This window comes from Gymnoscopelus microlampas (assembly GCF_963454915.1).
Source record: "Gymnoscopelus microlampas genome assembly, chromosome: 9".
Lineage (NCBI taxonomy): Eukaryota > Metazoa > Chordata > Actinopteri > Myctophiformes > Myctophidae > Gymnoscopelus > Gymnoscopelus microlampas.
Genome location: NC_139946.1, coordinates 56,592,001 through 56,619,015, shown reverse-complemented (window position 1 = coordinate 56,619,015; position 27,015 = coordinate 56,592,001). Strand labels below are relative to the sequence as shown.

Sequence of the window (27,015 nt, the reverse complement as noted above, 5' to 3'; positions counted from 1 at the left end):
GAGGCCAGAGCCTACAATTCCCATTGTGCAGGAATAGACCTACAATTACTGTCATTTCTTTTTACTGTCACAGCCCCTGTCTGGGCTACCAGGGCCTGTGTGTCTTTATCTTCCACAGGGCCTGCAGGTTTGGCAATAGGGTGCCAATCAGGTGCATTGGGAGCACCTGGCCAGTGTTCCCAGGGTGCCCTATAAAATGCTGGCTATGGTCACACACAGTACCTGCAATACTGGTTGCAATAATGCAACCAGAGAGGACCACCATGATAATTCACTTTTAACTTTATTGTGCTATCCTCAACATTTATTTGTGACATTATGCTCTGGAACTATAGCATCCTACCAGACTATTATTGAGTGGAGGGATGTCCTACTCCCACCTATGCACCAGGGCACATTAAGTCCTAATGTTATTTATTTATTGATTTTTATTTTTGGTCTTTAGTTAGGTCTTTGGTTTGCACCATTCAACACCACACACCACATGTACCACACATCCATACATTGCTGACACTACTGATTCCACTGATTAACACACTCCATGCCATTCGTTGTTATGTTTGAGTTTGCATTTATGTTGTAAAGAAATATATAATGTGATACACTTTTAAACCAGGCGAGTGTCTTCCTCTTTTTTGTTATGGCCTATGAGCCAGGTCGTAACACGCCTAACAATAAAATATATATTAGTCATTCACAGTAAAATACTGCATGTATTACAGTAACCAGTTTTGGAATTACAGTCATATACTGTAAATATCATTCACAGTAACTCATGTTTTAATCACAGTAATGCACTGCTCATAATACAGTAACTATTTGCAAAATTACAGTTATATATTGTAAATATAATTCACAGTAACTTACATATTATGTACAGTAATAGACTGTAATAGTACTATAACAGTTTGTGTAATTTACAGTGCTCTACTGTAAAAACATTCACAGTAGATTAGTGTCAGTATTACAATAGCCCGGTGTAGAATTACAATACTATACTGTAAACATTGATCACAGTAAGCCACTGTCCATTATACAGTAACTAACTGTGGAAATCACAAAAATTCGTTACAGTGTATAGACACAGGAGAGACAGACAGTAGGACAGCTGAGAGACAGACAGACAGTAGGACAGCTGAGAGACAGACAGTGTAAGAGAGACAGACAGACAGTAGGACAGCGGAGAGAGAGACAGTGTAGGAGAGACAGACAGTAGGACAGCTGAGAGGCAGACAGTGTAGGAGAGACAGACAGTAGGACAGCTGAGAGAGAGACAGTGTAGGAGAGACAGACAGTAGGACAGCTGAGAGACAGACAGTGTAGGAGAGACAGACAGTAGGACAGCTGAGAGAGAGACAGTGTAGGAGAGACAGACAGTAGGACAGCTGAGAGGCAGACAGTGTAAGAGAGACAGACAGTAGGACAGCTGAGAGGGAGACAATATAGGAGAAGATATCATTAATGTGGAATTAAATGCATAAAATCTCTTCTTCCAAGCACTTATAGTACAACCACTAAATCTTAAAGTTGTTAATTTCCACAAAATCCAATGACAGAATTTATACTTTGGCTATTCAAAAATAACAGATCTACAAGCTCATAGCGTGACACAGAGTGCCGTGCTGTGAGCTTGTAGATCTGCTATTTTTGAAAAATATTGCAAAAGTAAGTCTTTGAATATATATATATTTTTAAAGCAATTTTTTTACTCAAATCTTTGCTTCTGGGGGGTCCCTGGAACTAAATATTTTGAGATGGGGTGCTGCGGCCAATACATATAATTTTGGGTGGTCCTTGACATGAAAAGGTTTGAGCACCACTTATAATAGCGACCAAAAAAATAGCATTTAGAAGATATCCTATTATAATTCTAGTAAGCTCACGGTGGTGGTGGTGGTTGGTGGTAGAGTGGTCTCTTGATCAAACTGCGCATGCGTGGTTGGTGCCAGGTTTCGCGAGAGAAACAAGCAGCAAGGTCTATGAAAACGAGGCCAAACCAAACGAACCCTAACACCAACATTGGCCCTACAGCGCTTACAATCGGCGGACATGGCAACACCGACGCCGACGCTACACCATAGACCCCGCCCACTCTCTGCTGTGGAAAGTAAACACTCCAGATTTGTTTCCCCACACACGATGCACATTAGCTCCATAAAGAACGGTTCTATGTCGTTCTCTTCCAGGATCGGGCGAACGTCCGCCAAGGCTCCGCTGTTTACCCTTTTGTATACATCGTATCCCAAAACTAATGGTAGATTCTAAACCGCACGGATGTTTAAGGTTTGGTCGCCTGCATAATATTTTAGGTCGCCAGCGAAACTACCCGTTTAAATCGCTTATTTAGTCAGCCTGTGGCCATGTTTCCCATTGTAGCCAAACCGGGAGCAGTAGTGGCAGCGGACGTAGGGTTTTTTTCCGGGTTGAATGGGAAACATGGCCACAGGCTGACATAGCCTGATAATAATGTCCAAAGCATGTCTGTGTATGTTTACATCCATTACTGTGTTGGCGTTAGTTGGGATTAATGTTTATTAGCCAAACCAACTTAATATGAGCCGTTAGCGTGATGCTAAGCTAACGGACGTTTGGCGCTAGCATGCGGCTAACGCTAATGCTAACGTCGTCATCGTGACTTAATCAACAATGTAAACATTTCATCAACAAACTTTATGAACCTTACTGTGGTTAATATTATCAATGCTACCCAAGTAGTCCATTGAAAAGTATTATTTTGGTGTATTTTGTGTATTGTAACTTGGACACTAACTTAATGGTAGCTGGGGCGACGCGTTGTTGGCTCATGGTTCAGAATGCCTCATGGCTATTGTAGTCATTTTCTGCTATTTCGATTCTACTGTGATAGACAGTGCTACATTACCTGCTGTTTAATTGTGAATCATATATGCTATGAATATATGGTAATACAATGTTTATTTTCCTATATTTCCAGGTTTATGACCTGTGTCATCTATGACCTGTGTGTCATCTGTGTGTCCAGTACTTTGTACTGTGTTGGTTAAAAATAAAACTACAAAAAGACAAAACACGAGTTGTGACAAAGACGTGTGATTCTCTGATTAATGTTGTTAGTGGTGTAAAATGCCATCAAAAAATATACTCAAGCCTGCTGCAGGGCAACAGAAAATAGCAAGCCTATTTTGCTATTTTATATAGCAAATTTTTATATATATATATATATATAGAGAGAACTATAACAACATAGTATTTATATATCCGTTTTTATATTTATATTTTGCTATATTAAAATAGCAAGCCTATATTGGTGCTATTTAATGTACTTATATACTGTTCTATGTTTGCATATCATTTGCAAATATTAAAGATTTGGAATTGTGTAGATTTCTTTCAGAGACATGTATGGACTGTTATATCTTGAACATTTATTCATTTCCACTTACCAGACACTTTTTTTATGGTAAAAATGAGCATAAAAAGCAAAATACAGAATTCAGAAATATTAAAATGGAAAAAACAGAATTTGGGAAAAAAATAAAACGGATTTCATATGGCTCTTGCCGCGACGGGAGCGACCGGGGGGGGGGGGGGGGTGCCACGACGGGACGCGCGCGGGGGAGAAACCGCGCGACAGGACGTGCATTAACCCCACGTTTGCAACGACTTTCGTCTGCGCCCTTCACCGGGTATGGTCTAGTTTGTAGAATGGGCCTCAGGTCTTAATGGGTTAACTACTGTACATAGAGAACAGTGTAACCTGACACCAGGGCTGGACTTACCGTTGGGCTAGGGGGCTGCAGCCCCCGGGCCTCCAACTGGGGGGGCCTCTGATTTTTTTGGTAAAAAAAAATATATATTATTATTTTATTTTTTTATGATAACATTTTTTTTTTGTAACCCTAAAACCGAAATAAAGAAACCAAAAACGAGAAAAAAACGGACCCAATCCGCCCAAAACCGCAAAAAAAAATCGCGCGGGGGGGGGGGGGGGGGGGGGGGCACATGCACGCGCGTGCATGTGTCCCGCGAATGGGGGCCTCGAAAATTACTCTAGCCCATGGGCCTCAACGTCTCGTCTGAACATGAAGGTAAAATGTCTCTCTTTATATCTGCATGTAGATTCACCAGAATACTAGTAGGAGATAATACAGTACATCTCTGGACTTGTCCTAAGTCACATACATGAATCATTGTCTCCGCCAGGCCGAAAGGCATGGCGAGAGAGTATGTTTTACCCTCCGTCCGTGTGTCCGTGTGTGTCCGTGTGTCCATCTGTCTGTGAACAGCTAATCTCTGGCACCGTTGGCCCAGTCGCTGCGAAACTGTGCACACACACTCCCTGGATGCCAATTCAGAACCTCTGCCCCAAGTTTTTGACATGGGCCTGTTTTAGCACCACCAGGAGGACGATTTGTGCAACACATATTTTTTGACAGTACTCCTACAGATTTTTTCCCAAAATCTCCCAATCGGTACACAGTATCTCTATAGTCATTAAACAAAACAGGTCTTTCAGATATTTCATATTCCATCCTGATTGGCTTCCAAAGTTTGTTTTCAACAAAATGCCTCAAATCATGAACACAGCATGCAATTTCCGTGAAATTTTGCACACATATTTCCACTATGGCGAGGAAGAAATGCCACTTGAAAATGTTCAAATCAGCCTCATGGTGGCGCTATAACAGGCTGATTTGTGTTTTTACCTACAACTGCACCGATCTGTGTAAAACTTTGTAAGCGCACTCCCTAGAGGTCAAGGAAAAACCTTTTGCCCTGCATTTTTCACATTCGCCTTTTATAGCGCCACCAGGAGGCTGACTTATGTAAAACGCATTTTTTTATATTACGCAAATCGGTACACATGATCTCCATAGTCATGTGATCAAGACGGATGTGTTTGATTTTTCATATTCCATACTGATTGGCTAAGATTGTTTGCAGTAGTGGCTTGTTTTGAACAAAATTCCGCAAATCATGAACGCACCGTCCGATTGCGGTCACACTTTGCACGCACATTCACATTTAACATTGGCCTGTTGTAATGCCACCAGCAGGTCAAATTTAGCAAAACACATTTTTAGCACAAAATGCCTCAAATCATGAATGCTGTGTCCGATTGCCGTGCACAGCTTAGGAAGAAATGGCATCCTTTTCACATTGTTATATAGCAGGGAGACAAATGTAGCAGAGCCTGAACGGCAAGATAAAATATTACATCCACACTTGTATTCTTGTTCTATAATATTTGTTAAATATATATTTGGTCTATAATATTGGTTCAATCTATTTGTGAGTTATCTGACTGAAATTTGTTTACCAACATTGAGACTGGACGCACAGGTGATTGTTTCATGCAATCAATTCCCAACATATTTTTTCGGGGTTTTCGCTGGTTTCGGTTCATTCAACCTCCTCTTGTGTGTTGGCTAGTGAGGCGCGTCATAGCGAGACCTGACAGAATGGGGTTCATTTGGTGCATACTCCTAACATTTAATTGTAACTCAAATCTTTGCTTCTGGGCAGGCCTGGAATTTAGTCATTTTAGGGGCAAGGCCTCTTGATGTTTGATGTTGACATTTTTTTAAGGGCACAAAGGTCAAATGTCAGGGCAGGAAGGCCATCAAATAAAACAATGATGTTTAAGTCCACAGAAATAATTAATTTAACTTGGTTAAGGATGATTTAATTTTAACATAGTACTAGAATAGTATAACTATCTGTGAAATGTCCATCAGAGAGGTAAGGTCACAGCTTCTCTCTACTTTTGTAGATGATTCTGGGGGGTCCCTGGAACAACATATTTTGAAATGGTGGTCCGCGGTCAAATACATACAGTATAAAAAATAAAAAATAAATCCTGACAGTATGTTGCTATATCAGTGGTGCTCCAACCTGTCAAGGACCCCCAAAATTCTAAGATTTGCACACATTTTCCAAGATTTAAAACAAAAATAGCAGATCTACAAGCTCATAGCGCAGCACTCACTATGGTATTCCATAGGTTTCACTTGAGTTTTGTTTTATCATTGCAAACCTGAGTGCTCATTCTACAACTATGTCATGGATATAGCCTACAGGGAGGGTAGATTGCCCATTCTATCAATTCTGATCATTCTACAGTGGGTACGGAAAGTATTCAGACCCCCTTACATTTTTCACTATTTGTCATATTGCAGCCATTTGCTAAAATCATTTAAGTTCATTTTTTTCCCTCATTAATGTACACACAGCACCCCATATTGACAAAAAAAAACACATAATTGTAGAAATGTTTGCAGATTTATTAAAAAAGAAAAACTGAAATATCACATGGCCAATAAGTATTCAGACCCTTTGCTGTGACACTCGTATATTTAACTGAGATGCTGTCCATTTCTTCTGATCATCCTTAAGATGGTTCTACACCTTCATTGGAATCCAGCTATGTTTAATTATATTGATTGGACTTGTTTGGGAAAGGCAAAAACCTGTCTATATAAGACCGTACAGCTCACAGTGCATGTCAGAGCAAATGAGAATCATGAGATCGAAGGAACTGCCCGAAGAGCTCAGAGACAGAATTGTGGCAAGGCACAGATCTGGCCAAGGTTACAAAATCATTTCCACTGCACTTAAGGTTCCTAAGAGCACAGTGGCCTCCATAATCCTTAAATGGAAGACGTTTGGGACAACCAGGACTCTTCCTAGAACTGTCCGTCCGGCCAAACTGAGCAATCGGGGGAGAAGAGCCTTGGTGAGAGTGGTAAAGAAGAACCCAAAGATCACTGTGGCTGAGCTCCAGAGATGCAGTGGGGAGATGGGAGAAAGTTCTAGAAAGTCAACCATCACTGCAGCCCTCCACCAGTCGGGGCTTTATGGCAGAGTGGCCCGACGGAAGCCTCTCCTCAATGCAAGACACATTTTCATTTGCTCTGACATGCACTGTGAGCTGTACGGTCTTATATAGACAGGTGTGTGCCTTTCCCAAACAAGTCCAATCAATATAATTACATGGACAGCATCTCAGTTAAATATACGATTGTCACAGCAAAGGGTCTGAATACTTATGGCTATGTGATATTTCAGTTTTTCTTTTTTAATAAATCTGCAAACATTTCTACAATTCTGTGTTTTTTTTTGTCAATATGGGGTGCTGTGTGTCAATAATGAGGGGAAAAATGAACTTAAATGATTTAGCAAATGGCTGCAATATGACAAATAGTGAAAAATGTAAGGGGGTCTGAATACTTTCCGTACCCACTGTATATATTGATCATTGGTTGAAGCAAAAAGATATGGCCGTGTGTGCATTGCGCTGCCGCTTGCTGTAGGCACACAGTGTTTATTGTTTTAATTGACATTAAATACAAAATATGTAGACTATGATGAGAGGTGGGGGGTGGGGGGGTTGGATTGATGTATGGGTGGATGGGTGGTTGGGTGGGGTGTTGTGTCAGGTATTGTAGATCAGTTTTAAAGGTATGAGTGAACATGCAGTCAGACCAGCAAGCAGAGAGTTGTAATAGTCAGTCTGGACAATATGACACCTCTGTGCTTTGAAGGTTATCAGCATTGAAAGAGGTGAATTGAGGGAAACAGATCAGGGAGCGTGAACATTCAGGTTTGCTGCAGCATGTTGTAGATCAGATGTAGAGCTGTGTGAGTTAGATACAACAGACCAGTAAGCAGGGAGTTGTAATAGTCAGGCTGAATATGAGGCTTGGATAAGGAGGTTTTTTTTGTCTCTTGTTCTTTCGCCTAATTCCCACCAGGGGTCTCCACCACGGATCATCTGCTTCTGTTCTGTGTCTACATGAATCTGAGATCAGTTTTAGGAGTGACAAGGCAGGACAGGATCAGAGATGACAGACAGACAGACAGACAGACAGACAGACAGACAGACAGACAGATAGACGGCTTATGGACTCAGTGAGAGAGGACTCCTGCATGTCCTCTCTCACCATAAACCTCAGATTTATGTAGACAGTGAATTCATCTTTGTATTTATATAACCAGCTCCTGATATCCTGTAAGATTTCACTTTTTATTTACATGTTTATTATGGATACTTCAATGTTTTTCCTCTGAGATCAATATATTTAATGTAAATGTGAATCAACAGATGACAGAGTGAAGGTGTGACCGGGAGGAAGCTGTGTTGTCCTCAGTGGAGATGTTCAACTTCATCAAAAAACAGTTTTTGCCTGCAGAGTCTGTCCAGGTAAGGAAAACAGAACATCATTGCAAGTACCTCAGATTCTGAATTCTCAGAATTTTGCACTTGTGACAAGTTTTAGATTTTTGGCATGATGTTAGGTATGGGCATAATATCAGCATATGGTTGAAACCCCAAATCATTTATAGAAGGTATTTTCAATGGATTCTGTTACTATTGGGTATGCTAAATAACATAAGTAGGATCTGGACAGTGGTGACACCCACTGTCTTTAGTAGAAGGCCTCACGATGTACATAAGTACATTCCAGCCAGAGTAGAACATTGTGACAGGTACAATTAATGACTGACTCACTTATAAACATTGGGAGTTCATCCAGATCCCCGTACCATTCCTCTGTTTACGTTACACACACACACACACACACACACACACACACACACACACACACACACACACACACACACACACACACACACACACACACACACACACACACACACACACACACACACACACACACACACACAGAGATGTACTGTAGCACACACACCTAGCTTTGTGCACATCCAACACACACACAAAGGCAACTTATGCAAGTGCATAGACACACATGTGAAGTCTAGATATAAATCCTGTGAGGACAAAGAAACCTGGCTCTTGCTCTGGCTCTTGCTCTTGGTACGCGGCCCCTTCCAACGGCTACACCATGCAGCAAGGCTGACTCCTGTACTCTGTGCTCTGTTTTATACAATAAACCAACTTAAGGAACTTGTACTTGTCTGGACCTTCCAACTATGTTTCACACTTGTACAATATACTACATAATGGCGTTGTCGGCATCCGTGTTTGGTTTGGTCTTTTTCAGACAACAGTGTCCAAGGCCACTGGTTGTCTGTGACCGGGCCACACGTAAAGAACTTGAGGAGTTGAGTACAAGTTGTGATTTTCTTTTTTGGGAAGAAGATTTTTGAAAGCTCATCTGGACCAGATGCAGACCATCTTACTGCACAGAGGAGACCACCACAGGAACAGGATATGGAAAATCGACAAGCCCTGATTTTCAACAGATCTACGATGGAACCTCACAGCACCGAACCTGTGATGACACTAGAACTCTACCTCACAGCACCAACCCTGTGATGACATGACAGGAACAAAGGGAAAAACAGAAAAAAAAGAGAAAAAGACGTAAAAGGGGGGGAAAGGAAAACTTCAGAGTGGAATGGACAGAGGACAGCAGCACGTTGGCTTGCTGGCTGACACGAACGGCTGCAGCAAGGGTGCCACCATGAAACTGACATTGACAAAAGGACTTCAAAAGCAACAGTATCGAAGAAGAGATGAACAGGACCATGTTGTGCCTTACTGAGTGCGGGAGAGAATATGCATGTGTGCCTACTAGGCCCACGGCAGGGTCTCTCTCTCTCTCTCTCTTTTAGCCCGCTCTCAAGTCCCCGACGGCCCCCACCCATTCTGTACCTCTGGCACAGGCTCTCCTCCGTGTGATCGGACTTTGTGTTTTTTGGACCAGATGGAAGGTTTAACAAGTTTCAATGTTTGTCTGTCTTTTCAACATGTTTGTGGAGGTTATATGTTTTGTTGATATTTAGCTGACTAAATTAACATGAGGAGTATTACGGGAAAGTTGACATGTGGAAGAAAAATGAGTCAACAAGGTATTTGCCACGAATGTGAAGATTATTTGTTTTTGTGGACTGACCTCTGGCATTTTAACGTTTCAATTGAGCTAGTCCGACAGAGGTTCGTGCGCTCTTGACCTTGAAAAACAGAGATTTAAAGTACAAACAGATGTATTATCTTACATATCCTAGATTTTGAGATTGGAGAGAGTTCTTACACACAAACCAGCAGATCTATTATTCTGTAAGTGAGTGAAGACTAAGCTGTATCAACTACTGTTTTGTTGGATGAATGTTGGTTATATGTTTGTGATGATGGTGATTTGGGCAGCCAATATTGTTGCAGTGTTGTGAAGGATTTTGTTTCACTCTCTGGTCTCTTGTATTAAATGTGGAGTTTTTTATTTTCGTTGTTGAAGTATGGACAGGGGTGCACATAACTTTTTTGGTCTGGTGCTCAGAAGAGCACCTGGGTATGTCACTTGGTGCTCATTTTGCCGCGACACGTCTCGCAGGATGGATAAAAGAGGGATACATGGATAACTTATAGCAAAAAAACATTTATTCATAAATAAAGATGAATTAACAAATTATGGTGTGTGTTAGTCTGTAGAATCCGTAGTGTAGGTGAGTGGATGTGTGCAAAGTATGGTGTGTGTGAGGGTGTTGGATGCAAAACAAAAGAAACAAATGCAAAATCAAATGACTGCTCTTTAAGCATGAAAGTCTGTTCTTTAAACACTCTTAAATCAACTGACATCTCTTTAAGCATAGAATGTCTTCTGTTTAAACACACTGAAATCAACTGACATCTCTTTAAGAATAGAATGTCTTCTGTTTAAACACACTGAAATCAACTGACATCTCTTTAAGCATAGAATGTCTTCTGTTTAAACACACTGAAATCACATCAGACATCACATCTCTTTAACCACTGAATGTCTGTTCTGTAAACACTGAAATGAACTGGCTGCTCTTTGAGCTCAGTTTTCTTGATGCTACAACCTAAGCATTTATTCTACAAGCTGGACATCATCATTCATCACTGCTCTCTTGACTGCTGTCATCACTGTCCTCAATTTCAACCACTGTAGATTTAGGCCTACTCCTCTCCCCCTGGTTGAGCCTGCGATCAGCTGTTTGCATCCACAAGGCAACAGCTGGCTTTGGGTCAAAAGTCTCAGTTGTCAGCTTAGACAGGTGGATGTGCATCAGGGATGAGAGGCGAGAGTCTGACAGGCAGGATCTGTACTTGTTTTTTATTATATTGAGGTGTGAAAATCCTCTCTCACAAGCAGCACTGCTCAAGGGCAGTGTAAGAGACAACACAAGGACTTTCAGAATGTTGGGGTAAATATCTGGATTGCTTGTCTTCACTATGTTCAGCAAGTCATACACAGAGGAGGCTGCTAAACGTTTTGCTGATTGCTTTAAACGCATCCATTCTCTTAGAGTGGAGTCTCTGTCAACAGAAATGCTGCCCTCATAATTCTGAAGGATGCTACTAAGTGTTGTGTTGCCAAAACTGTGGATGTCTTTCATTTCCTGGGGCCAAGTTGAAGGATCAAAAATGAGAAATTGATCACATGACTTGAGGGATTCATATCTGGTTTCAAACTCCTGAATTAAACCTCTCAGTACATTAATCTTGTCCCTGTCAGCATCAGCATTTGAAACAGTCTCTGTCCTGTATTTGCCATCACTGTCAAGCAGAAGTGTCAACTGTCCAATAGCTACCATGAGCTCATCTTTGCATTCTCCAATAGTCAACTTATCTTGCTGGAACTTAAGGGAGAGGAATTGTAAGATCTTCCCAGTATCAAGCATGTGTGCTAGGACACAGTGAAAACGCTCTGTGCAGACATGTTTTAGGTCACTGTCATCACTTGTAGCCAGTTGAATTTTAATGGCAGGCAATAATCTCCATATTTTCAAGAGAGTCTCTTGTCTCCATGCAGACCATCTAATGTTGTGAAACTTTCCTAGTTTCACACAGGCAATGCCATTCTCATCACATAGTTTCTGTAGTTGTGCTGTTCTTTTTGCACCCCCCTTCTGCAAATAAAAGCTTAGCAACCTGACGACGGAACGATTAAAAGACTCACAGTATGGTACTGTTGTGATGGGCACATGAGCAGTACAGCCCTGTGGCACCAGTATATGTGAAGGTGTGTAACATGGGAAACAGTTACCTATACATTTGGGATACTGATACTGATTGGACATGCATTTTATTGTCACGCTGTCATTGGCTGTACCTGTGTGCTGTGCTAGTTTGATAAGAGACGTCAGCGTTTCCTTGTTCAGTGTTAATAGGGTTTCTCAAGGTTCAACAGCACGGACGGAACGTCTCCCGTTCTGTGCCAGAACTAGAGGACCCAAGTGATCAAATACTCACCTGTTAACAGTGAGCAGTGTTTGTTAAGTTTGTGACACGTTTATCATCATCCTGACCTGACCTGCATAATTGTAAAGAACTGTATTCGCCCAGTAAAGTCTACTAACCTGGATAAACGTTGTCGTGCCCGTTCCTACCCACTCCTCAACACCCAGCAGCACGACAAATGGTGTCAGAAGTGGGATAAATACATCAAGGTGTGTAGAATCCGGGAATACAAGTTTAAAAAGTCCACAGAGAAAGTTTGTTTTGCAAGCCAGCTGTATGCACGTTCCGACGGCCGTCGCGTTACAAACGCAAACGAGCCACAGCTGCTGCGTGTCCATTGTGCTCCGTGTTGTTTGCTAAAGTGCTCCTTCTTATCACATGTGCAAGGAAGAAAAGTGTATACATTCATTGACTGTAGAAGACAGCTTGTGCATGCCAACAAGTGCTTTAGCTGCGAAGCACCGCAAGGAAGCGGCGACGTTGGATTGACTATACACTGTAAAAAACCACGTTGTGAAATTACCCCAAAAAATACACTGTAAAAAATATTTTTGGGTGCCAACCGTGAAAAAAACCCTCAAAAAATCAACAAAAATGGCAGGAGAAGGGGAAGGAGCAGAAAAGGATGTACCAGCATCAGCTATTGGTCCTGACCAGCCCCCAACATGGCTGCAAGCACTACTGACTAACCAAAATCAGCAAAGCCAACAACAGCAACAACAACTCCAAATGCTGTTAGCCCCTGTCTTGGCACACATTACTGCAAGCAGCAACACAGTAGCTCAACCACTCATACCAGGGGATGGAGTCCAACAGCCCCCACCAGCAACAGCCTACAGAGTGGATGGAGTCCAACTGCCCCTACCAGCAGCCTACAGAGGGGATGGAGCCCAGCAGCTCCCACATACATCAGCTGCTTTAAGAGGGGATGGGTGGGAGAGGACCCAAAACCCTGCACAGGAAAGACGATCACTGTATTCTGATGCTCCCCTACCTTTCCCTTGGGAAATCCCAGAAAGGCCCCGTGAGCAAATTACTGGCCCCTTTGCAGCGGAGCTGAGTGTAATACAACAGCGAGCACGCACCTCTGGTCTTCCCAGAACAGGCCTTTCTACAGAGCCAGATGTTAGACGCAGAGGCACTGAGCGTGGAACCCAGCACTTACAGCCGACCTCCACTGGTGAGCAGAGGTCCAACAGCTCTAATCGTCAGAACCAATACCCTATAGAAGAATTTCCCAAGGCTAAGCTAGCCCCATTTCATGGTACTGATGATTGGGAGTCCTTCTTACTAATCTTTGAGCGCCAAGCCAGGAAGTATGGGTGGGGCTCGGTGGAAAGTGTGGATCGACTGCATGAATGCCTAAGAGGAGCGGCCATACGTTATGTTTGCTCACTGCCTGAACACATCAGAGAAGACTATATTCTCTTGAGAGGCCAGCTTAGCCAACGTTTTGGTCAGCGGGACCCCCCTACTACAGTCAGGAGGAAGCTGGGTGAGCTTCGACAAGGCAAGGAGTCCACGGCTGAGTTTGCGGAGGAGGTGCGCCGTCTCGTTACCCTTGCTTACCCAGGCGTGGATCTAGAGCTACAAGACCAGCTAGCAACAGATACCTTCCTCAAAGGACTCGGAAATCAAAAAGTGGCATATGAAGTCATGAACCGTGACCCAGGCTCCCTGCCTGAGGCGCAGAAACTTGCAGAGGCTCATGACCACAACTACAGAGCCACTATGGGGCGAGAGACTGAAGGGAGGAGTAGAACGCGACGGATATCCTGGGCTGACGAAGAGGCTGGCGTTGAAGATGTGCCAGCAGTGTCACGCAGAGTCCAAACCCCACAGTACGTTACCACAGACCAGTTTGCTGTAATTACAGGTCAAGTTACGGCATTAACTGACCAATTCAAGACTCGTACCGACCAATTCAAGACTATAATGCAGGCATTGGAGAACCTACAGCTGCAGCACAGAGATTCTCAGGCCAACACGATTGAGTATCGAGCAGCAAGGCAAGGCCGCATGCGGGCTCAGTCCCCGAGTCCCACACGTGGCACGATAGGCCCGTGTTTCCGGTGTGGAGAGGAAGGACATTTCCAGAGAGACTGTTCTAGGTCCCATAGTCCAGCCCCTGCAGGTGGTCACAGTGGAAAGCCTCCTGGGTCCCAGGTGAGCCGCATCAAAGCCAGCGGACCAAGCCTGCAGATTTCCTTAAGTGTGAATAACATCCCAACCCACGCAGTGGTGGACACTGGAGCGGAGACCACTGTCATCTCTGAGGACCTGTACATGCAGCTGGGAGACAAGGCTGACCTACAGGAGACACACCTCGACAACGCTGGGGTGGGAATTGGCATGGCAGCTAGACATGGACTGACAGTCACATTCAAGATCGCGTCTAAAACAGTTGAATGGGAGGTCCATGTAGCCCCTATACGTGACTCTGTCCTGCTGGGCCTAGACCTAATGATGGCTGCAAAAGTCGTGATCTACGCCCACGGCAGGGTTTTCATCGGCGATGAGCTGGTGCCGTCCAAGATAATGGGAGGTGAAGGACTGGACACCACAGGGGCGATCCTGGATGAAGACGCCACCCTGCTCCTAGCATCCTGTTCACCCAGTCCTGGGGCCTCCGATTGGTGTCCCTCACTCTCTCCAGCCCCAGGGGGTCACCTTCTCGGTCTCCGACCTTCTATGCAGCCTCCTGAATTTTCCAGCCAACATCAGCGTCCTCCAGAGAGGTCCCACCCGCATCGCCGAACTCCACATCCTCCTACAGGGTGGGACCATCGACGCTACCGATCTTCAGAGAGGTTCTGTCACCGTCGCTGGCCTCCGGATTATCCACCGGGGAAGCAATGCGGACATCGCCGGTCTCCAGCGAGGTCCCGTCAACGTCGCCAGCACCGAGATCATCCTCCAGACCTTCACTACACAAAAATGGAAGCAAGGATGCTTCAGACTCGTCGCCGGAGCAACGCAAAAATGGAAGCAAGGATGCTTCAGACTCGTCGACGGAGCAACACAAAGATGGAAGCAAGGATGCTTCAGACTCGTCATCGGAGGGACAACAAGAGTCGATAAGAACACGCCTTGGGCGTAAAATTCACAAACCAGGGAGATACCAGAGTTAGACTGAGTTAGGAAGAAGAAAAAAAGAAAAAAAATGTTTATAAGTGCAGTATTTCAGTGAGGAGCAGACAGGATGTGACCATTGTTTTGTGTTTAAAAAAGAAAATAAGTTGTACTGTTTATTGAAATTGAATTGATGCTGTTGAAATGTGAAAGAAGACATTTATTTGAAGTTAACTGATGCTTTATTTTGTACACTTGCATGTGTACTGAAGGGACTCAGTACTCTTGGAGGGGGGTTGTGTTGTGATGGGCACATGAGCAGTACAGCCCTGTGGCACCAGTATATGTGAAGGTGTGTAACATGGGAAACAGTTACCTATACATTTGGGATACTGATACTGATTGGACATGCATTTTATTGTCACGCTGTCATTGGCTGTACCTGTGTGCTGTGCTAGTTTGATAAGAGACGTCAGCGTTTCCTTGTTCAGTGTTAATAGGGTTTCTCAAGGTTCAACAGCACGGACGGAACGTCTCCCGTTCTGTGCCAGAACTAGAGGACCCAAGTGATCAAATACTCACCTGTTAACAGTGAGCAGTGTTTGTTAAGTTTGTGACACGTTTATCATCATCCTGACCTGACCTGCATAATTGTAAAGAACTGTATTCGCCCAGTAAAGTCTACTAACCTGGATAAACGTTGTCGTGCCCGTTCCTACCCACTCCTCAACACCCAGCAGCACGACAGTACCATGCGATCAGCTGACTTGGCGCAGTTCTCCAGGGTGTGGGCTGTACACAGAACGTGCACAAGGGAATCCCCGATGACCACCTTCTGACGTAATTTAGGGATGACGCCGTTGTATACACCCACGTTGACAGCTGCTCCATCTGTGCAGACCGAGACCAACTTCGTCTGCCACTCGTCCGCTAATCCACATTCATCGAATAGTTGCACCACATCATTGTGCGTTTATCATCGGTTTGGAGCCAGCCGACATCCTCCAGCCACTTTTCCGCAAACCAACGTTTTTTTCCGGGTGGGGGTCCAGTCTGGCGTTTCTTTGGAGGTGGTGAAACACCAAAATAATGACTTAATGGGGCTTGCTTCTTAGACATGTTGACGAGTGCCTGTACCGTAGCCAGCAACTTGTTGTTGTGTGCGACAGGCTGTGAGGCTACGAGGCCGCGCCACTCACAGCACACGGTCGCGTACACTGCAGCATGTGTTCCCCCCGCCTCCGCCTCCTCCCCATGGGTGTGTATTGTGTATGGGCGTGCATCGCGGTGCAATGCATGTGTGAGTGTGACTTCAGGAAGTAAATTCCTAGCCTCGATCTCCAGGCTTTTATTTTTTAGTTTTGCTAAAAAATAAAAGCTTGGGAATTCCTGGGATTCCTGTCCCAGCTGTTGGTGCGCAAAAGCGCCTCGCGTCGCCTGATGTGGTGCGCATTTTTTATTTTGGGTGCGCATGCGCACCTGCGCACCAGTTATGTGCACCCCTGAGTATGGACATGGTGACTAGAGAGGGTAGAAAGTCCCTAGAGAGTACATGGTTCATTGTGATGTTGTGATATGTTTAACATTTTCTCCAAGAGTTTAAGGAACAACAGAGGGATCCTACGCACTGATTGGAAATGTGTTGGCACACAGGGAATTGTCATACCCAGACTTGCGTGTGTCTGCTGTATGGTATGAATCTCTGTGTCAGCTGTAGAAATGTTTTGGGTTGATTTGTATTTTAAGCATGATTGAAGTGAGTTAGTCCCAGTGTTGCCTTTCTGTGTCAGGCGAAATACGCATCAGGATGTTAGTCGACACGTTTCTTTCTTCTGATATTTTGTTTGCTTTGTAATATGGTCTGAATATTTTTACTTTAAATATGATGTCAATCACCTTATGACGAAGCTATGTAATCTTCATTTTTTTTTTATGGTTGGGTTGTGTGAATTGTCTTTGTGTTATTTTGTATTGTTCTTAATTGTTTGTTTTTAGCTTGTTTTACCTACTTGTGTGTTTTGATTTTCTTCATTATACCCTGTTTACGAAGGACCTATAGGGCCCTTCGTAGGGGGGAATATGTAGGATCTGGACAGTGGTGACACCCACTGTCTTTAGTAGAAGGCCTCACGATGTACATAAGTACATTCCAGCCAGAGTAGAACATTGTGACAGGTACAATTAATGACTGACTCACTTATAAACATTGGGAGTTCATCCAGATCCCCGTACCATTCCTCTGTTTACGTTACACACACACACACACACACACACACACACACACACACACACACACACACACACACACACACACACACACACACACACACACACACACACACACACAGAGATGTACTGTAGCACACACACCTAGCTTTGTGCACATCCAACACACACACAAAGGCAACTTATGCAAGTGCATAGACACACATGTGAAGTCTAGATATAAATCCTGTGAGGACAAAGAAACCTGGCTCTTGCTCTGGCTCTTGCTCTTGGTACGCGGCCCCTTCCAACGGCTACACCATGCAGCAAGGCTGACTCCTGTACTCTGTGCTCTGTTTTATACAATAAACCAACTTAAGGAACTTGTACTTGTCTGGACCTTCCAACTATGTTTCACACTTGTACAATATACTACATAACAGCGCCATGTTATGTGGTATCTAGAGTCTGGCCTCGGAGAGGATGGTGGCTATGAAAATGAGCGAGTCAGTCAGGCAAAAGTGAGGTTACAATAAAGATAGGGTTTATTGAAGAAAAAGGTTACATGGTCAGTCTAACGGGCTGTCTCTCTCTAGTACATCGTAGCAAGGTTCTCGTGGTAAGGCTCCCTGGGGCTATTGTCCTGTCTGAGGTACTTATATGTTGGTTGTTCATGTGTGTGTATGTATGTGCTCTCACTGTCCACATGAGTGGGGGGTAAGATGTCCGTGCGTGAGGAAGAGGCGCATACATGTGTGTGTGAGTGAGTGTGTGTGTATTAGACAAACGTGCATGGATGGAGATAGCAGTATTTGTCCCTATAAGGCCTTGGAGTGAGCCTGTGCGTGCATACATGTGTCGTGCATGTATGTACTCTTAATGTAAATCATGTAGTGTTGTCTGCTTTATGGGTAAATGTGTGTATGTGTCCTACCTTATATAAGATACTGTGTGTGTGTGTGTGTATATGTGGGTGCGTGATACGTGCGTGTGGGTGTGTGTGTATGTTAATGTTTGGGGGATCATCAATCTGTCTAGGCATGTGTGTGCTTGGGAGTGGGTCTGTGTGTGTGTGTGTGTGTGTGTATGTGAGGGGCCTGAAATGAGTGTGTGTGTGTGTGTGTGTGTGTGTGTGTGTGTGTGTGTGTGTGTGTGTGTGTGTGTGTGTGTGTGTGTGTGTGTGTGTGTGTGTGTGTGTGTGTGTGTGTGTGTATGTGTGAGGGGCCTTGTGTGTGCCTGTGTGTATGTGTGTGTGTATGTGTCCGTATCTGTGTGACTATGCTGTATGTATGTGTCCTCAGATACGACATAGCCCCCCTTGAACGACACAGTCGTTCACAAAAAGAGGTAACGTAATCGTCTATAAAATTCTACACAACCAATACCCTATCATGCTAAAATCCATACAATACACAAAACACAATTCAACCAAACACACATCAAACAAAGACAAAAACACAACAAAAAAAAGAAACAAAAAAGATCAACTACGTATACCCTCAACGGGCAACCATTAGCATCACAAAATTCTTCTTTTTCAGAATGGGCAAAACACAAAAACAATAATAAAAAAAAAAACATCACCAACCTAGTAACACAAATTATCCGGGCAAAGTGCATGAGGAAGCACCCACCTGGTATCATCAATCCGTGCAATCAACGAGAGCATTGTAACAAACGCACAACAGTAACCGAACGTTGCCTGACCATAGCTTGGAGTTACACAGGAAAACAAATGAATGGAAACAGAAACAGAAAAATAAAATAACGACAGACTTATGCAAACAGAAACAGACATGAAACAAATAACCATCAACCGAAAAGGCAAACAAAACAAACAAAAACGACTCAAATCAACCATGCATTCTGGAATTATCCATGCGCATTGGCCTGCAAAAGTAATACAAAATCGCCTAAACTAAAAAACGCGCAAATCTTCGCCAGCTGGCATACCTTACCATGTGGTGCATGGGGACTTGTGTGCTGTAGACAAGATAAAGCGGTGAGACAGGTGTGTGCATTGTGTAGACAAGATAGAGCAATGGATAGGTGTATGTGTGTATGGGGAGAACGGGGCAGGAAGGGGAAAGGTGGCATATTTGGGCAAAGTCCTTCCTACCACCCTAGGTCTGTGCTTCAGTCTCCCTTATTCAAAAGTACATAATTATCCTCCCTTGTAGATACTTGGGCTTATTCACTGTCTCCTCCAATGTCATTAGTGGTTCCTCTCCAGGGTGCACTGTACAACTCTACCAATGGTGTTCAATGCTAAACTGCATATGTCTTCAATGGGGAATAAAGCGTAGGTGGGCAGCTGTACAGCCTTGATCAACAACCTACACTGTAACTGTAAATCAATACGAATGAGGTACTCAAATATAAATGACCATGTGTTACTCCTAAAAGGTGTCACTGAGACTACAAACTCACTGATGTCAAGACAGCAAGCTTATTGAGGATCAGGGTAGGACAGGTGGTTTTGGCTGAGAGGCAGAATTGTTCTGTCAGTTCTAGCCCTAATGCACAACCTTGGTTCATGATTCCTTGGTTGAAGCACCACCTCTCGGAGGTGGGGGCCAACTTAGACTCGACTAGTCCCCCCCAGCATGAATTAGCAACCAGCTGATCTGTGCTCAGACCACAGGGTCGCGACTCCCCATGGTCATTGCCATGACACATGTGTGTTTTAGGGAGAGCGCGTCAGCCGTCGCCTCCGCGTCCTCACCCAAACTCACCTGCGCACTTAAAGAGGCCGGTGATTGTTTCAGTCCACACCAGAATACCCCGTCCAACAAGCTACTCCTTGCAATCACCTAAGACATCAGACTCAGAATACAATTACTACATTCAATTCACTATTTGTTTATTACTTCAGATGAGAACCTATAATTTGGGTTTCCCTCTTGTTCAATTTCACTTATTTCTGTGTAGGTAATGACGGTTCCCCTAGAGTATGCGTTCTCCAATCGTAATCCTATCCAGGTGCCCGATGAATCACTTAGATGTTTGCTTTTGTACGCCTGGAAATGTATTATATAAATGTTTCACCATTCTCCGATGAACATTTTCTCTTATTAAGTTGTGTGTTGTCAGTATAATCAAATTATCAGCACAGTACGTATCTGTGACCTCACTCAATATAATATTATTCGGTAAGTCTCCAGCACCTATATTTATTAATTTTATTTAACTGTTACACGGATGCAGATTATTGCGAGTGATCGGCAAACCCCTCACAAACAATAATCTGCACAATTTTCTCCCTCTGTAGCTCGAACGTTGCTCACGTTTGGCTTTACCTTTTTTATCAATGATAATAATACACTATGTTATTTGGACCTGTTACTCATTTTCTCTTAAGGTGGTCCCCCCTTGTAACTTTTACAAGCATCTCTTCCAAAAATAGTTTCCATTCAGTACTGCAGCTTCTACTAAAAAGTCGGTTTGTATCAGTATCTCTATTATCCATTCACTCACCAAGCATACCCATGCATTCGCTCTTCCCTTTCTTTCTTTCTTTCATACATGACGTAATCGTACCTTCACTCATCCATGATGCAGTCATACACTTTCACACATAACTTCACACATACCGGCATGTAACCTCTTCATTGAACCCCATGGCTCTCTGCCTACCCCAAAACTTATACTGTCACTAACTCCTCCCTATGTCTTCAGGTTTCGACGGCCAGGCGAACATGGTTCTTCAAAGCACTCAAAACTCCATAATGATTCTAATTCCTGGTAGAGTGCACCTAGCCATGTTCACCACTAAAACAAAAAAGAGATCGCTTTACCTATTTCAATGAGTCGATTCCATGCCTACACAAACACACACACTCAAATTATGAATTTCAAAGTATTACTGGTGGTCTACTAAGCTTCAAATGGTTTGGGGCCAAACTGGTCTTATGTGATACAATGGACAGGCATCCCTCAGGTCATGGAATGCGTCTGCTTTTGTCCATCCAGACGAAAGGCCTCTGTGTGGTCTGTTTGGCCTGGGTCGTTGTATCAGGAGGGGCCTCAAACGGGGCTCGGCCTTGATTTCCAGTGGTGTCATCCTCACTGGAAACTCCCTCACAGCACATGTATGATCAAACACAAAAGAACATAGACAATTTCATTAGCGTTAATTCTTCAATTCTTCACTCTTCACACCATAATCACTACACTATATTAAAAGCAGAATAACTCATAACTCTCTCATTCATTCACTCAACTTGAAGAAGAGACACAAAATGCACTCGCACAGAAGAGGGAGAGACAGACAGTACCAGAGAGTAAAGAAGGGTGGGGGCGATTGGCTGTGTGGAGGGAGAGCGTGTGTGCTCGCTGAGATGTGGGGGCTTCAGGGGATAGATTTGAAGAAACACAGGAAGACACAAAAAAGGGGAGAGAGGTCAGGTTTTTGCAGGCCCGAGCACTCGCACACACTTTGGAGGCAGTGTGAGGCAGATAGAGTAAACACAGACACGCACGGAACTCACACATTCACAAAATTAGATATCCCTTAGATTATTTATTCATTCATACACACAGACATATGACAGACATGAATCCTCCCACATACAGAGACAGACATATATTTCAACCTACAACTGATTTTGGAGTGTAATACTCCCAGTATTCAAAATCATATAGTGATAATTGAATAATTGTTATTCTAGTCCTCTGCACTATACTAACTAACCCATATGTCTGTAATAAGACAAGCAAATACATATGGCGTATTTATTCTCTCTTTAGTTCTATTTCCACAGATGAAGTGGAAGTGCATGTATGATTTAACTTCGCAGTTATCTTATTTCGACCTTATTCTGTGAACTGGCCTCTATTTCTATTTCGTCTGACTTCTTTTTGCGTGCGCCGAGGCTCTATTGGAGAGTCTCTGTAACTTAATCTCTCCACTTAATTTGGTGTTGTCTCTATACGTAACTTCGACACTGATAATACCAAACCTAATCTAATTGGTGTTTTGTCATATCATCTGTTTTACTTTTAACTCAGCCAGCTATGGGCTCTAATGGTGCACATCTTGCGCTCCCACTGCTCAGAGGAATGGGACACTATGATTGGTTACATCAAAGCATCCTGGTTTCTGAGTTACTCAAGTAAAAATACTCCCGCCCTCCTGCATCTCTCCTGCTTCCCCCCTTGAAACATGAGTATCAGGTTTCAGAAACAGAGGAGAGCGGGCAGGAAAGAGAGACCGGAGTACTCAAGTACCATCACCAGCAACTACTTGAGTAGAAATATTCCCCAGCCAGGAGAACTGGCCTGTGTGTGTGGACCCCGCTCCTTCCCCCTCAGCCACACAGGCAGAGAAGGAATAGAGAGAGAAGACCAGCAGACGAGTGAGAGAGAAGTACAACTTTAGTAACCATTATTGTCCGTAATCCTTATTATTAGTTCCTATACTCACTCCTGTCTCTACGCTAAACGGTTAACCTAATCAATCATTTTCATATTATTCAGACATAGACACACAGACACACATTCTGGACAGTTTGCCACTCACAGACACAGACACCGAAGACACATACAGGCACATATAGGCACATTCACCGCTCACTGCCGCATGCAGTCAGACACTCACAGATACTGACAGACAAACAAACAAATGGATCCATAGGCCTTATCATCTCATCATCTGTACACATGTATGGCTTTACATGCAGACAACATGTATGAAACAAAAGTCAACATAAAAAATCAACAACACTGCCCACAGACGCACCCAATTCTGAGGGACAACCCTCTGAGTCAAAATGCACCTATTATAAATACCTACAGAATAAATCACAGACTCATGACAAGCTTCCAATACATTGCTGGCCAGCTGACAAGCCTGAACGCTGCAATTTTCAGCGCTTTTCTCACAACATTCTGGCAAAATAGTAAGTAAGCATTCTACCTCTAAAATTCACCGAAAATAACTACAGATCAATATGACTATAGTTATGTGGGCCCACAATTTCGGCAAAGTAATTAAAATAACACATCATCACCTTCCTACTAAGCAAGATTTTAAGGTTGGGCCAAGCTATTGACGTTCTCAGCGCCGATTTGTGTAGGCAATTGACGTTCCTTTTAACAAATCCTTTATTTTGTTTTGTCACCAGATCTGGACGCTAAGTCTGACACTCACACTGAGACACGATATCAGACACCAGATCTGGAATATAGGTCTGCCACTCACACTGAGACACGATAACAGACCTATATAGGCAGAACTTTTTCCCAGGAGTATTAGAATAATGGATCTGTCACGAATCATGAATTACCATGGATTAGTCACGCAATCTATCTAACAGCCCCGCCTGACACATTATGGGGTAATTACTTCCATAAATCGATAGCCAGGATTCTGCACCTAACAACGCTGTGCCTTTTCTTCTGTGACTCACAATGAGACAACACCACAGAAATTCGGCACAACTAACCTACATTAATACTGCTCTCGTAATGCAGGGTGGAAACAAGAGAGATTTAGCGGTGAACGTGACGACTTAAATCCGATGCGTTAATTCGACTGACTGCGGACGGCAAATCACTAATCCAGAGCAATAAATCTTTAGCGTTCGTCCTACACCAGTATTAATAGGCCTACTACACATAACTGGAGCATTATTTAAGGTTGGGCCAAGCTATTGACGTTCTCAGCGCCGATTTGTGTAGGCAATTGACGTTCCTTTTAACAAATCCTTTATTTTGTTTTATTCCCCATGTAATGGACTGTGTTTGCAAACATCTTGTGTGCAGCTAAAAGTGCACACTTGACCTATTATGGTCACGTTTGATGACTTTGCCAATGTACTCTATAATAATATAAACCCACTTTGGCCCACCCACCAAATCATTTGCCACCAAAGAATAGGGAGGAAAAAAAAATATTTTTTAAATTAGACTCCCCTCCAAGACCAAACTCAACCACTAGTTTTTTGATAGTAACCCAATGAAAACAGTCTCCTCTCCCACAAAAGCAATTCACAAACATATGGATGAATATAATCAACTCACCCGCTTGCAGATCACTTCACAGGAAAAAAAGACTGCTCTCAAAAAGTTTTAAACTACCCTGCTTCGCAGCGCCATGTTATGTGGTATCTAGAGTCTGGCCTCGGAGAGGATGGTGGCTATGAAAATGAGCGAGTCAGTCAGGCAAAAGTGAGGTTACAATAAAGATAGGGTTTATTGAAGAAAAAGGTTACATGGTCAGTCTAACGGGCTGTCTCTCTCTAGTACATCGTAGCAAGGTTCTCGTGGTAAGGCTCCCTGGGGCTATTGTCCTGTCTGAGGTACTTATATGTTGGTTGTTCATGTGTGTGTATGTATGTGCTCTCACTGTCCACATGAGTGGGGGGTAAGATGTCCGTGCGTGAGGAAGAGGCGCATACATGTGTGTGTGAGTGAGTGTGTGTGTATTAGACAAACGTGCATGGATGGAGATAGCAGTATTTGTCCCTATAAGGCCTTGGAGTGAGCCTGTGCGTGCATACATGTGTCGTGCATGTATGTACTCTTAATGTAAATCATGTAGTGTTGTCTGCTTTATGGGTAAATGTGTGTATGTGTCCTACCTTATATAAGATACTGTGTGTGTGTGTGTATATGTGGGTGCGTGATACGTGCGTGTGGGTGTGTGTGTATGTTAATGTTTGGGGGATCATCAATCTGTCTAGGAATGTGTGTGCTTGGGAGTGGGTCTGTGTGTGTGTGTGTGTGTGTGTGTATGTGAGGGGCCTGAAATGAGTGTGTGTGTGTGTGTGTGTGTGTGTGTGTGTGTGTGTGTGTGTGTGTGTGTGTGTGTGTGTGTGTGTGTGTGTGTGTGTGTGTGTGTGTGTGTGTGTGTGTGTGTGTGTATGTGTGAGGGGCCTTGTGTGTGCCTGTGTGTATGTGTGTGTGTATGTGTCCGTATCTGTGTGACTATGCTGTATGTATGTGTCCTCAGATACGACACATACTAAAAAATTAGGAAAATCTCCTGTAAAGGCATCATTTTCAAGATGGTGGGAGCTTAAAATGCCAGGATTTTATAATGCCTATAAGCTGGGAGGGAATATGTGCCATCTACAATAACAACATTGTGTTATAATGACATTATAACACAAAATATAAAAAAATTACAAGTAATAAAAGCTAAAAGAACGTACCTCTTCTTCTCTTCCCGTCTCCCATCCAGGCATTGGTGTCAATATTTTATACACCACCGACTGATGATGATGATCCCCGTTCAAGCCTGGAAGTATTACTGTTACCTGGGAACAATGTGCTGGAGGAAGTGAATAGAAGAAGGAGGAAATTTAATGGAGAAGAGATTTACATTGACACGCCTCCATGTGAACTAATCCCAAATCAAGAATACACCCTCTCCACTTCCCCTCAAGATGATTCCATCATAATTCATCCATTTATGGCAACATTTGAAGTTGATGAATCATCCCATCACAATTACATGCCAACATTTGTCGTGAATTTGGAAGAAAGGTTTAGGAGGGTCCGTCTCCTTCTAAGAGACAGTAACACCTCTGTCTGTGTATGGGAACACAATGTAGACCTTTCAGCTCCTGCTTTAAGAAAACAACAAGTTCAGCACACACTGAGTGTTCCAGCAAAAGACATACTGTTTGATGTGCGGAGAAGCTTCATCGACAACGTTTCAGATCCCATTCTCAACAAACTCCTGGACAGACTTTTGCAGAAGAAGGTTATAATCAGAGAAGAGTATGATACGGCCAGCGTGAAGCTAGTGACACAGGACAAGGCACGTTCTGTCATCGATACAGTGATGAGTAAAGGAACTGCTGCAAGTTCACTCATGATACCCATTCTCTGTGAAGTCGCCCCATTCCTCTCTAAATATCTTGGGTTGTTCTCCATGTCAACTAACGAGGACAGGAAGCTGGATGTGAAGAAACAGAATAAAGAGGAAGAGGAGGCGTCCAGTAGCTCCTCAGTCAGAACTCAGAGTAAAAGGACAAGTGAGTAATACTTCTATTCCTCTCTCTGTGTATTCTAAATACGCTCCTGGATGTTTACACATATAATAATTATATTTGATATATTTGACTGTTTTGCTTTTCATTCACAACAATTTTAATCAAAGATCACACGTCTGGTCTTCTCTTTTCCTCTCCTCTCCTCTCCTCTATTCCCGTTCTCTCCTCTCCTCTCCAGATAGTAAACAGGGCTATCAATCGTGTGTGTGTGTGTGTGTGTGTGTGTGTGTGTGTGTGTGTGTGTGTGTGTGTGTGTGTGTGTGTGTGTGTGTGTGTGTGTGTGTGTGTGTGTGTGTGTGTGTGTGTGTGTGTGTGTGTGGTTGCTGTGGTAAATTCATGGTTGCTAGGGTCTTAATACATGATGGTTAGCAAGGCAAAAGAGCTGGTTGCTATGATAAAACAGACAGTTGCTTGGGTGTAGTAGGCGGTTACTACAGTAAAACAGGTGGTTGATATGGTAAAACCATGGTTGCTAGGGTTTTATGTTTTGCCCACATAGTCTCATCCACAACTAAATGTTCATTCTCTTTATCTTCAGAGAAACATTTTGTCGACCAACACTGGAGTGTC

The 27,015-nt window shown here is 43.4% G+C and overlaps 1 protein-coding gene across 1 annotated transcript in view; it reads left to right on the top strand.

The window, feature by feature from the left end:
- The window catches only part of LOC311051679 (uncharacterized protein), a gene marked incomplete at its 3' end in the record, with an annotated part of 213,885 nt that overhangs the window by 27,389 nt on the left and 159,481 nt on the right, over nt 1-27,015 (top strand). Inside the window, exons 2-4 of the mRNA XM_084066262.1 lie at nt 8,084-8,182; nt 25,629-26,427; nt 26,984-27,015. The exon at nt 26,984-27,015 is cut by the window's right edge and continues 209 nt beyond it. Coding sequence (XP_083922388.1) covers nt 8,135-8,182; nt 25,629-26,427; nt 26,984-27,015 — 879 coding nt within the window. The 5' untranslated portion in view covers nt 8,084-8,134. The remainder of the gene's footprint in view (nt 1-8,083; nt 8,183-25,628; nt 26,428-26,983) is intronic.